This window comes from Spea bombifrons, chromosome 2, assembly GCF_027358695.1.
Source record: "Spea bombifrons isolate aSpeBom1 chromosome 2, aSpeBom1.2.pri, whole genome shotgun sequence".
Classification (NCBI taxonomy): Eukaryota; Metazoa; Chordata; class Amphibia; order Anura; family Pelobatidae; genus Spea; species Spea bombifrons.
Window position 1 is genome coordinate 113270460 of NC_071088.1, and position 13199 is coordinate 113283658.

Sequence of the window (13199 nt, forward strand, 5' to 3'; positions counted from 1 at the left end):
TTATCAGAATTTCATGATTTTTGAACTTTCACTTCCATTGCTCTGATAACACCAACAGAGTTTAAGACGCCTTCATTCACTTACAAAGCTTTGTGTTGTAGGTCCATATTTCATCCACTGATATACCAAAATGTTATTTTATACCTTTTCTTCTCCTCTTCCAATCCTAGTTCCTCTTTCCCCAGGCTGTCCTTCATTCATACAGAGAAACTCTTGACTGTTGTGGTAAGAAGTCTTTGCCATCCTTTCTGAGGCCAGTATAGAGGCCCATTTCAAATGGCACCTTTGTCCCCAAAACTCTTTTTTTTTGATATCTCATTGTGACTACGCACACTATTTGTAATCAGACTAACTTCATCGCATGGAATGTAGATGCAGAACACAATATAGCTTAAAGTCACTCATTCAAAATCCAATCCCTTTCCAGATATTTGTCAAAATAATGCATCATAATCATCCGTTACCCCTGTCAGAGCTAGCACAGCCTGCAAATGAGAACCCACCAGCATGCGCTGTGGGGCCTCTGTTGGGGTGGGAGCACTGTCATTCTTTCTGTTTTGGTGTCTGAGGCATCGGAGCGAAAGGAGGAGTGAGAGCTGAGAACATGGAAGGGGTTGGGGGATGTTGTCTGGAAACTATGCTAAGTAGCTGTTCGCTGTGCAGCTGGGATAACCATGCGCTGCTTTCCGGTAGCACCTTCCCGTTAGCACCTTCCCGTTTTGCTTAACGTTCTGTCTTGTCCTTGTTTAATTCTTACTTCCTGTGCTTAGGCTGCGTTCATGCAATAGGCACATGTATGATGTATCGCCAGCAGATTCTGCACCAAGAGGTTAATTTTTTGATCCAAGTAATGTAGAATTGCACATTTTGTGTGTGTGTGTGGGTGGATTCTAAAAGACTTGTGTAGTTACGTAGTCAGTGAATGCTTCTTGATGGGATTTGCTTCCCTAAAATGAAAAAAAGTAAACAAGCAAATGGCCTATATTTATATTAACAAATAAATGTTGTTTGTCATTCCATTCTACACGTTAATAAACTCCAGTTCATAGAATAACTATGTAGATGAAAGGGCATGAGGAAGAGCATACACCAACATCATGACCCGGGATAGCAAGCAGTGCAAACACGCGCACGTGTGCACACATGAATTAATGGCTATCCTATATACACGCTTGTCAGACAGAGGACATTTCAGTCTGTCAGCCTTTTCCTGGAACACATTCCTTGCTGTCGGAGTGTTGCTAGGCCTGGAGAGCTGCAGGACAGATGGGAAAGCTAAGATGCTCTCTCCCCTGCCTCGCTGTCTCTTCTACATATCTCATTTAATTTTAAAAAACAATCTATTTCTTGGGTTGTATGACATATGCATTATTGGAGGCAAGCTACGTATGTCATATCTCCTATCATAGTTCAGAATGGCCCTTGTGATGAGGCTGATTTAATGTGGTGTTAAGGGCCTGCTTTTGATTGCTAGGTAACTGATTTGAGGTGTGCGCCCCCCCATCTGCAGAATAGTGTTTCTGCTTGGAAGATAGCTTATTCATTAATTGGTCCAGGGCTGGACAAATCTATGATGAATTGTTAGGTGCTGTAAGTCATGTATTACCAGCCGTATATATATCCACCCAATATCTCTACTGACATTCTCACAAGAGTGTATATCCAAAGAGATCAAAAGGGGAGTCAATTGCAAGAATGGTAGTGCCAGCGGTGAAACCTTACCAGCCATGGTAGGTTGTGTTATGTTTTCACTCTCCTGCTACCAGTTGTTCTAAAAGTATATAGATAGGGTTCCAACTAAGGGACCCCCGACTTAATTCACGAAACAGAGGCAACTGTGAGCATGCACGGTTCAATAATGCTTGCAGGGTCTTTACTTGGCCAGGGGACTTATTCAGGTGATTTGTGTACAATCGCCAAAATGTTACCATATTACTGTTGTCTGTGCCATCCCGCTAATTTAGAAACATAGAACTAGATGGCAGATAAGAGCCATTTGGCCCCTCTAGTCTGCCTCTTTTTCCTGCTCTAAAGACCCAAACCTTAATCAGTCCTTCATCTCCTTTTTGATTTAGGATGGCAATATGCCTATCCTTAGTGTGTCTAAATTCTCGAACTGTATTATGGTAGTGGATTGGCCCCGATGCAGGTTGCAGGCTTGGTAGGAGATTGTATCTGTTCCCCAAGATAATGTATGTATTACAGAAAAAAATGCTTACCTTCTCTTTCTTTTCTATTCATAAGGTCCACAGAGCAAGATTTCAAAATGCCAACCCAACGAACACAACTGCTTAGGAACGGAGCTTTGTATACCAATGAGCAAGCTGTGCGATAGCCACCATGACTGTTCAGATGGGTCAGATGAGGGGCCATTCTGCAGGGGTAAGTTGACAACACATGACTTCTTGGTTACAGGAGAGTGATGAAGGAAAGGCATTGCATGGTGGAAACCTACTTGCGACAGTTTAAAGATGCTTTGCTGTAATAGTTACAGAATTGACCCAGAATGTGTAAGTGAGAATAGCTCAGAGGGTATCTGTCCCCTTGCTTGCTTTGCCAATCTTTCCTTGGTGTCCCTAGAGACTCTGCATTCATTAACACATCTTGGGCAATCCGTATCACATAGTAATAATACTATCCTAAGACCAGCCGAGACCATTTTTAATATGATTCAGCTGAGCACATTTTGAAATTCCTATATATTAAGTATAAAATATTTAAGAATTTGGATTCTGGTATAGTAGTGACCTCTTGAATAAAAATGTGCAGATCCACACATGTATCACAGAAAAGTATATATTTTTTCTTATACTAATCTAATTATTGCTGTCACATTCTTTATTGCTGCTGCTTGAATGATCCTTATTAGTCAAATAGAATTTCACGTTAATTAGTTTTTTTCTCCACCGGTTTGTGAGCACGGTTCTGTTATTCCGTGGCTGCGAAATAAGTGTCTGTTTTATGGCGTACCATATGGCTGTAGCAGATTTCCAGGTCTTGCTGACAGGGTGAATCTTAAACACGTTTCTTTGTTCCCATTGATTTATTTTATCTGTGGTTTCTGTGGTTTTGGACAGCGCTTCTGTTTCATTGTTTGGCACAAGTGACTTGACATCCCAGAGCTTGTGAGGAAGTGGATTCATAACTTGTGTTAATTACTCTTGTAGGCAAGTTCAAAATTACTTAAGGAGTTATTCATGTTAAACCTTGTCATGGGTTCCTTGTCTTTGCTGTATTTTCATCTATTCAGTCCTTGTTTTTTTGGAAAACCCTTTGGGTACTCTAGTTTTTGTGGCTTGAGCATCAATGGTAGGTGTCTGAGAAGAATGAGCGAAGATGTAGGGTCAGGCCGTAGTAGCCTTTGGCAACTGGAAAAATTCCTGCCACATACCTTTTTATTGATGCTCGTGCAGCCGACCCCATCCTTTACATATGTACTCATCCTTCATGGCTAGATACACATGGCCGCATGCTATGCTCCTTACATATTTGCAGTGTGTGGCCGCACGTTTGTCTTTTTGGCTTTAAAGTACCATTTCTCCAAGCTAAAGCAGCTTTGCCAATCATTCTCTTCTCGTTTTTAAACTTTTTATACACTTCCCAAAACTAATAAATTGTGTACATTCAGACGTTAGTTAAACATAAATATAATCTGAACACACACTCAGTTGGCCTAAAATAATTGTGTGTGAATGTGCAATTGGAATTGCACAACTTTTAGTGCCTGCTCCTGAATTATTAGAACATTCTAGTGTTTTTCTTAAGAACATTGCTTGCTATGCATTCACAATAAAATAAACACTTAATCCACACAGCATTATACGAATGAATCTTTAGCCTTTAACCGCAGGCATGTCTGAACCCCCCTGAGCCGGTTACATGCTCAGAATTTTACGCACGCCTTGAGACAACCAGTTATTCCTATTTTAATTGTTGTGGGTCGCTGCCAACTGCTCTTCCTGCACAAGATCATGCCTTTCCTTTTTTTTATGGTGGAGTGAGCATAGAGGAAACCGAATCAAAGAATTGGAAATTATTCCTGGCCATGCACGCTCATCAGGATTCATCAGGGCTCTCCTTTTTAAATTGATTTGACACAGTACAAGTGCAAGAAGCACTCAGCTGCCCGGGATCCCACAATGGAGACTTTGTGTACTCCAAGCACATAGTATATTGCTGGTATTTAATGATGTCCCATTGAGCAAGGGGTAGAGTTCCAAGTTCTTCAGCATTGTGGGGATACAACATCTCTCTTACAAGTTGCAATTGTCTCATTCATGGTGAGAAATGCCTGAAGAGCTAGGATACCATTCATGAGCAGGCAGGTGTGTCATTAGGCTACAGTAGCTAATAACAGTGAAAGATGTTGGTATGGTCCAGTGATGGCTGAACTTTTAAATGTTGCTTATGTGAGCTTCAGCTCCTGTGAAGATTTGGAATATCCAGTTCAAAAACTTGACCTGTTCCTATAGCAACCAAGAATCTATTAACCCGTTGCATGGTGTCAAACACTGCAGTGTGTATGTCTCCATAGTGTTAGTGTGTAATTTTGTATGTGTGTAGTGTTAACCTGTGTGTGTGTTTGCATGTATATACAGTGTGGTACTAACGTGTACGGTGTTTGTTACAGTGTGGCAATAGCACAAGTGTGTATATCAGCATTTAGCATTGGGGTGTGTATGGTGTTAGGTTCTGTATGCATTAATGTTAGCAAGTGTGTGTTACTGTAGTGTGTTAGTGTGTGACTGTTACTGAATGGCGTTAAAGTGTGTAAATGTATGTTACTAAATGGCAAGGCTCAACAAACCCTGGCGCCTGGTTGGGTAATATATGAAAAAAAAAGCATGATTGACAAAGAAAAAAAAAAAAAAAAGCTTCTGACCTTTTTGGTTGGCTCCTAGATACAAACCAAATTTGTTGACCCCTGCGTAGTATGCCACAGACCACTTTGCGGTTTAAGCCTTTATTTAACAGAGCAATTGCAACAGTACCTTTTTAGCTTTATACATATCTAAAAACAAAAAAACATTCCAAATATTTTATAATCGGGTTGATACCTTTTTTAGATGGAGGGGATCCACGTATGACATTTAAAAATCTATTCTCCTGCCGTCGGTCTTTTGGGGTTTGCCTCTTATTAACCTGTATCTTTTGTATCAGTGTTGAGGCTTGTGAAGCATTAAAAAATGGGATTACGGCTTCATTTATTGTTTTCGTGGCATGTAACCAACGACTAACGCACTAAAACATTGCACAATGCCGATTATTTAGAAACTTGTTATACGCAGGAAACATTTATTTTGAGTTTTGGAATGCAAGCTTTATTTGTTATTATTATTAAAAAGATTTGCCATTATATATTTTTTTTAATTTTTTTTTTTAATTCTGCTGTAGGGCTGGAAAAAATACAATCTGCAGACATTCCATTTGTTTTAAACATAGGTAACCCGATGTTCAATAGGATTGAGGGCGCCTATAGAAATTCTAAAACGCTGGACTGTGTTTAAATTGGTGCTTGGAGGTCTCCCCGGCTGAATAGACCATTTATTCTAGCTCATTTAGCACAGCTGGGTTTTGGGGCAAAATCCCCTGCAGTTGGGAGACTTGACATCTGTTTAGTTGACTGGAGCAGCCCTGTAGGTTTGGAAATTCAGCCGCCTCAAATGCCAAAAGAAATGTATAAAGAAGTATGTGGAGCTGAGTGGAAACTTGAAATGTGGCAATAAAACAGATCAAAACAAAAATGGTACATAACTCTACGGGGTGAAGGGTTAATGTGTGTGGTTAACCTAAATATTGGCTTGGTTATTTTATAGCTGGGGTTCACAAAAGGTCAGTAGCCTCTAATCAAACACACACTGCACTTTATTTGCGTTTATCTAGAGGAAAGGGAACCAAAATGTGCGCATTGTGACAAACCACCTTCCATAGTCATGTTCTCTTATCCCGCTTGCACCAAGAACTTTTTTATTAACCCTTTGCCCTTTATGGATGAATTATGTTTGCACCTCGGGTTGTATCACATACTCTTGACCCAGTACTGAGTCACTTGTCCACCTTATGCTGTTTAATTGTGGTGTATTTGGAGGTATGGTCAGGCAATGGAGATCTGTTCAAGATGTTTAATTTGATGGAGTAAGACATTTAGGAGAAGAAAATTAAATTCACACAATGAAGATTTTTTTAAGCTTCCAGAAAAGGAGTTTGGGCCCCAGAAATAAGGCTGTTCTTTAAAAGGGGCTCCATTAAAACGGGACACACTGGAGTCACACATTATCATATCCCCATCGTTTTAGCTGTCCAAATGAGGACATCTACGAGAAGGGAATGGCCAAGCATGGCAGAGTCCCTGCCACCATTACCAAAGGGCCACCTAGGGGCTCATTGTCACTTATTGGCATGCATTATGATAAGCGTATTCATTCATATACACTCACTTCATAGTTGTAGAAGGCTGTAGTGAATAGTAGCAGTACTGAGTTTACTGTGACCCATGCCAGGGCACACTGCATTGTCAAGGGGTTTAATCGGTAGCCCAGGTTGACCAGTACCCGGTAACAGGGCCATATTTCCTTTTACTACTCTCCTACAGCATTTCTTCTTTTGAACCAACATGGGCAACCGAAGAAATGGATGTAGCGAGCAGCCATGTGGATTTTAGAATATAATCCAGGACTACACAACTCCAGTACTGGATGGCCACAAAACAAGCCAGGAATTCCGTATATCTCAGCCGGAATAGTAGTAGTTTGATTAATTTTTAATCAAGATGCCTGTACTTCGGTTGAAGTACAATGTATGGCCTATTTGTATGGACTAGAGTTGTATGGAGCCCTGATATAAAACATGGAAGCCGTTGTAGCCTCTACATCCTAGGGTTTACGTTTTTAAAAATCCTAGGTCTTGATTAATTTGAACATTACACTAAAAACATCTTGGCTGACTGCAAAAAAGCCATTGTTGTGTAGAATATGTATATTTTAAACTTGTGAGCGACTATCCCATAAACCTCTGCGGCCAGGCTTTGGCGGCATATGACTTTGTGAATGGCATTATCTGCTGGGCTTTTGTGTGTAGTAGTTATGTAGCTGTAAAGCGGTCACACTTTATGGGATCATCACACATAATAATTAATCTGTCCAATTAACTGCTATGCATGGTGAATGCCAGCCTCGCGGACCCCGAGGAGATTTAGATTCTGTGTATACCGAACTCTAGACATGATGAAACCCTTTTCTCCTTTGCAAGCTCATAGCAATTTAACTGCTTAGGACAAGAGAACACTGTTAACACAGGCATTAAGAGATAGATGGATTTATTCCGTGTGTCTAACATGTACCTTTCCAAGGCCATTTATGAATTCACCATATACTGCAGACTGTGTCCTAATGTACATACTAGTGAAGTGAATATGGTGATCATCTACACCTGGTACAGGCAACCTTTGACACTTTAGATTTGGAATCTCATGGTACCCCCATAAGGTTAGTCTGAAGCGGAGACGGAGTGCATATAGGGGTATAACCCTAGGTATTGCTATGCAGACCAGTGGCTGCTAATCCCCATAGTGAAAAATGTTCCAAGCGTCCTTCATTCTGTAAGTAGATGCCGCACCGCTTTACATTGTGCACATATATGTTTCCAATACAGATCTGTTACTCCTCATTATACCATTTTCACCATGCTGCCCTTTTAGTTAATGGTGTTTTTATTGTGCGAACAGACTTGATCATTCCACCAAAAAGATGCAGCAAAAGTATCCAATTGTCTGTACCAAATATTTTCCACTTCTTCTTTCTAATTGACAAAATGTCACTGCTTAAAGAAATGATTAAGGCGTATGCTTCAGATAAGCCACGTATTCTGCATGTGCCCATGTCTTGATTTTGCCTTTTCCTTTCTCTTTCTAGAGTATGCGCACAACTGTACTGCCGAGGTATCTGGATGTCAACATCACTGCGCAAAAACTGTGACCGGTCCCGTGTGTTATTGTAACTCATCCTTCCAACTAGCTGAAGATGGCAAGTCTTGCAAAGGTCAATATTTTTTTCCTTTACTTTTGTAGAATCATCAGAAGTGAAGGGGGTGATTCAGCATTGAGGTATATGAAATCCTGAGACAGACAAAACTGCATAACAAATCAATTATATTGAGGAAGGGTTGGGTGCTGACAATCTCGTTCTATATTTAAAAGAAAACCAATAATAAAACTCAAATTACTTAAGTGCATGTGATGTGGGTTGACAAACTGTCCATGCTCTAACGGAGAGTTGTGCAATGTCTTAGTATTAGGGGCAAATGTTGAAATAAATGAGTCATGGGAAACGGATCGCATGGAAAATGCAAGGTGCTGTGGGACCCTGAGATTTATTGATCCAAAACGGTTGAGCGTCGTTACACATCCCATGGTCGGCAATGAATTTATTAGGATGTGAAAAAGCCAAGAGTAATGGACAGCTTTCTGGATGACGTGCTTATTCTGTGAATACAGAAGGAACACTTTTCTGCTGATGCCGTTATTGACATATTGCGTAAAAAAGGGCTGTTTTTCTCATGTGACGCATACCTAAAACTAGCAAGAGCGACGAGGCCCTCTGTATGCATTCATGAAATGAAGAAGCGTGTGACCTATCTTCATGCATAGCTTCGCGTCCAGTCGTGCCGAACAGGGCCCAGTCAGTAGACTCAATGTCTGTTTTATTTTGGCTAGTAATTTCACTGTAATAGGGGCATTCATGTTGACTACTGACTATTTTGCTGATTACCTTGCTGACCATTTTCCCTCTCTCTTTAGACTTTGATGAATGCACACTCTACGGTACTTGCAGCCAGACCTGCCTAAACACAGAAGGGTCATATTCGTGTAAGTGTGTGGAGGGCTATCTCTTACAGCCGGACAACAAGTCTTGCAAAGCCAAGAATGGTACGTAGTGTCTGGGTGGTAGTACTTTACCTTTCTAACTCAACGATGGGTAACAAAATGCAGCCGGTTTTGTAATTACCTTTGTTGGCTGCATTGGGGCAGCACCCCAGTCCCCTCCACTTCCATGGTCGGTGTCTCCAGTAAAATAAAAGGCATGCAACGCCTTAAAGATACAGAGTATTGGGATATGCAACACCTTTTAATAAAGTATATGGAGGCTTTGCTAGGCCGACACAGCCTCCATGGGGAGGTAGGCCAGTTGTGGAGATCAAAGCTCTTCCTTGTTACTGGCCCACTGTGTGGCGGGACACTGGGGCTTTGATCTCCTAAGAGGGCAATCTACTGCACAATTTTGTACCAGGGGCATCTGCTGCCCTCCTGGACCTACCTACTGCCTGGGCCTAGTCTGCCTAGGCCAGAATATATCACTGAATGCATCCCAAATAACACTAAAATGGTTAAAGTATTCCTTAAAGAGGAAGTGTCACCAACAATGCTTTTTGCATAATTGTGTTTATGATGATAAGGTAAGTTATGGAGGAAGAATAATTAAGGATATTAAAAATCTGCTCCAACGGCATGCACTTAAGATAGGCTTGTGATAATTATTTTAATCGATAAACGCCATTCATCAGCAAGTTACCCTATGTGTTTAGTGCTGTATATGTTGTCCCATAAAGAATCTATGAAAACTAACTGTATGCAGGAGGGTAACACATGCATTAGATGCATTCTGTCTCCCTAAACACCCACTGTGGTATTCATGCATTCCACTACTGATTGTTACTAAAACCATAGCTTTGTTACTATAGTAGCAGTCTGCGTAGTTATTGCCACATCACCAAATCACCTGGCGAGTGGCCGCTAGAGTTAAGGGTGTCAACAGAGCCAAATCTCTTTTTTGAAAGGAAAGACATGTATCCAGTGGCCACTTAATCCAAATGTCACACTTGACAACCCAGTCTATAAAATAAACCTATATATTTATGGTTACAGAAGTCATGTGTTAGAAACCCACCTTCTGGGAGCAGCCAATTTAACTTTCTGTTCTCATTATCTGCAGGATCGTTCTTCCTTTCCCTTCTTAACGAGTTACCGTCTTTAAACCTTGTTATTTTACATCTTGAAGGTCTTAACTGCCATGCAATGGTCAGGAGAGGAGCAAGGAAGGGGACTGCGCTACAGGGAATGAGATAACAGTCCCTTAATAATCCAATCACAGCTCATCATTTCTGTCCCTTTAAATGTAGTTAGTGCGCAGCTATTCCCCACAACTATTGCATGTATTTGATACCTTCTACGGAAAGGTCTAAACGTCGGAGTCTCTGGATTGTGCTTTTCTTTAATGTACCAGAGATCCTGGCCTGCACTCCTAATAGAGATCCAGCTAGAGTGTACATATGTAGTTAAGAATGTGATTAATTTTTGTCTACATAAAAACCCTTATTATAACCTACCACGTGTTATCACAGTTACTACAGCTTAATCTTGTGATGGACTAGTAAAGGGCTAATATTTTGCAGGTGTTTAATTTCATTAAAAGGACACTCCAGTCATTGCTGCACTTTAGTGTATGTGATTAGCAGATCCCCCTCCCCACCAAGCATCTGCCCCTCCACCTCCATTGAGAATTCAAGACCCCCGTGCTCATGCACGCAATGTGCGCCCATTGATTTCAGTGGCAGCGCTTTTTTTCCATTGTTTGGCAGCGAAAAGCGGTGAAAATAATGGACCATGGATGCTTCTCTTAAAGTTGATATAACTATTAGTTAAAAAGTTAAGAAATGTAATAAAGCACTCACATGGCACTTTAATATCCGTTCTTTGTTGGTGGTACTGCATAGGTCCCTTTAAGAAAATTATTAGATATATTATTTAATGGATGCCAGCAGTATATGGTATATGATCCAAGGATATTTGCTGGGACTTATAACCACTGCAGCAAAACATCATTATTATTATTATCTTATATTTATACAGCACCAACAATTTTTGCAGCGTTTCTTACACATCTTCTTCTATTTGACAAACCGATGCATTAGGTGTAGAGAGCCCTGCTCGCAAGCTTACAATCTCGTAGTCTTCTGTAACGGAATGGTTTCTGTATGCAGAATCACGTTCATCGTTTATTACAAATTGGATTAGGCTCCGTACAACCTTTAAAACAAGTTAAAATGTATATTTTATTTAAGGAATAATCAATTGTTTTTTCTGTGTATATTGTTCTGCCAAATAGAGCCAGTTGACAGACCCACAGTTTTGCTGATTGCCAGTACGCAAAATATTCTGGCCACTTACTTAAGTGGAGCTCCAGTGGCAACAATCGTGCCGAGCAGTACGAAGCAGACCACAGCCATGGATTTTAATTACGCCGAGGAGACTGTTTGCTGGATCCACATGGGGGACAGTCCTTCCCAAACAACTCTCAACTGTGCCAAGATCCCGAACCTGAAGGGCTTTACGGACACTCGCACCATCAACATCTCACTGAGCCTGCATCGTAAGTTCAAATAAATCATGCTTTCATTTTCACTAGAGTTTAGAGTTGACGGGGATGTTATATTTAAACAAACATTTAGGAGAGACATCTCTGAATTGAGCTGACTGCTTGACATGTTCAACATATAGCAGTGATGATTTTTTCCCATGACTTACTATAACAGTAAGAAAGGTATTTCCAGTTTTCAGAAGTAATATATACTCCGGGGCATTTTCTGATTGGAATGTGACTGGTCATCCTGTAAAGCACAGTTCTATTTCATTGTGGATGTACAGTGATCAGCATTCACTATGATATTAGCATACGCCAAGTTTAATAGGAAGATGCTCCAATTCTTAGTGGGTTTTTTTTAGCGCATGAGCCTTGGGGTCCCCCCCCACCCCAGCTGGGCTTCCTTTCAGAAAACGGGGATGCCAGTCCTGATGTGTCATGGGCTTGAGTTCTGCTGGCAGACCAAGGAGACAATCTGTACAGACAGGACAGCAGCTGTATATACTTCCAGAGGGAGGGAAGCAAGTTAGGATGAAGCTTAGTCACTTTGACTACATTTCAGCCTTTTACACGTGAGGGTAGCCAAAACAGGGAACATACAGAGGAAGACGGCCATTAGAGAAACGTTTGGTAAAGTCTAGCTGTTTGGGATAGGATGTGGTAACTCTGTCTCGGATACTTTTCTTTTACTCCTGATGTCGAAATTCTTGCACGTCATATTTTTGTAATTGGAGACAAACTTGCTTGTTACCCTGTGTTTTTTTTTCTGCTTTTGGCGTCGGTTATATTTTTTTTTTGGCAGCAGCAGGAACTTGAAAGGGGAAGTTATGCACTCTATCTTTTTACTTTGCTCGTTTTTTTGGATGGAGGGGTAATAAGCGGATAGCTGCACTGTGTTTGTTTTTTAAATTTATTTTTGCAACTCTTCCTTTTTTTGTAATAATCAATTATTAAACTTGATTATTAGCATTAGAATGGAATGTAAGCTTTGTGATGAGAAAAGGTAATGGAAGAATACATTATACATTATATGCCAACACACCTTCTTTACATACACTGAACAGCACATATTAGGTGTCTTTTGGGAATATATCAATTAACTGGTTCCCTTTCCATGACTATACATCCCACATACTGCAATGCAACACCGTTACCTGTGCTGTCAAAAATATGTCTGATATATACATGTCCTGGAGAACATGGTTGATATGGCCACCTTGGCTCACATGCATGGCATACGCTGGTGCCGCCAATCTCTGTGTGCTATGGTCCCTGTTAAATTAACAGGCAAACATCAGAAAGCAAAGTCACTGGCTATACAGCTGGATTACATTCATTTATGAATACGGTGACCTGAATAATACTATGTAATTATCAAAAAAAGTTATTTGTATAAATTTTACATCCCTCCGTTGTAAAGAAGTGCAGATGACGGATTTTTTTAAAATTAATATTTTAATTTTTTTCTTCCATGAAGTTCAATGACCTTTTTTTTTTTTTTTTTTTTTTTTTAACCATTGTTACCTTTCCTCTTCTTGCTAATCTGTGCCCTTTTTTTATTGGCAATTGGATCACTGTTAAGCTGATCTACTCATTAAAGACTGCGTGAGTGTTTACTCCAATAACCCAGCCCATCATGGTGCTTAGCTCCAGGAATTTCCAAATCAGATTCTTTCCGGGATAAAAATGGTCTTAAACTCTGGGGTATAAAGGGTTTACTTTGTCGTGCAAGCACACGCTTTAAATCTGATTATTATTTAAATCATGCCCTGTTACGGGATGGCT

General features: G+C 40.5%; 1 protein-coding gene across 2 annotated transcripts in view; it reads left to right on the forward strand.

Annotated features, from left to right (window-relative positions):
- The window catches only part of LRP1 (LDL receptor related protein 1), a 132392-nt gene that overhangs the window by 42580 nt on the left and 76613 nt on the right, over nucleotides 1-13199 (forward strand). For both annotated transcript variants that reach the window (XM_053455716.1, XM_053455717.1), the window contains exons 3-6: nucleotides 2245-2382; nucleotides 7911-8036; nucleotides 8795-8923; nucleotides 11160-11423. In XM_053455716.1, the coding sequence (XP_053311691.1) occupies nucleotides 2245-2382; nucleotides 7911-8036; nucleotides 8795-8923; nucleotides 11160-11423 (657 nt within the window). The remainder of the gene's footprint in view (nucleotides 1-2244; nucleotides 2383-7910; nucleotides 8037-8794; nucleotides 8924-11159; nucleotides 11424-13199) is intronic.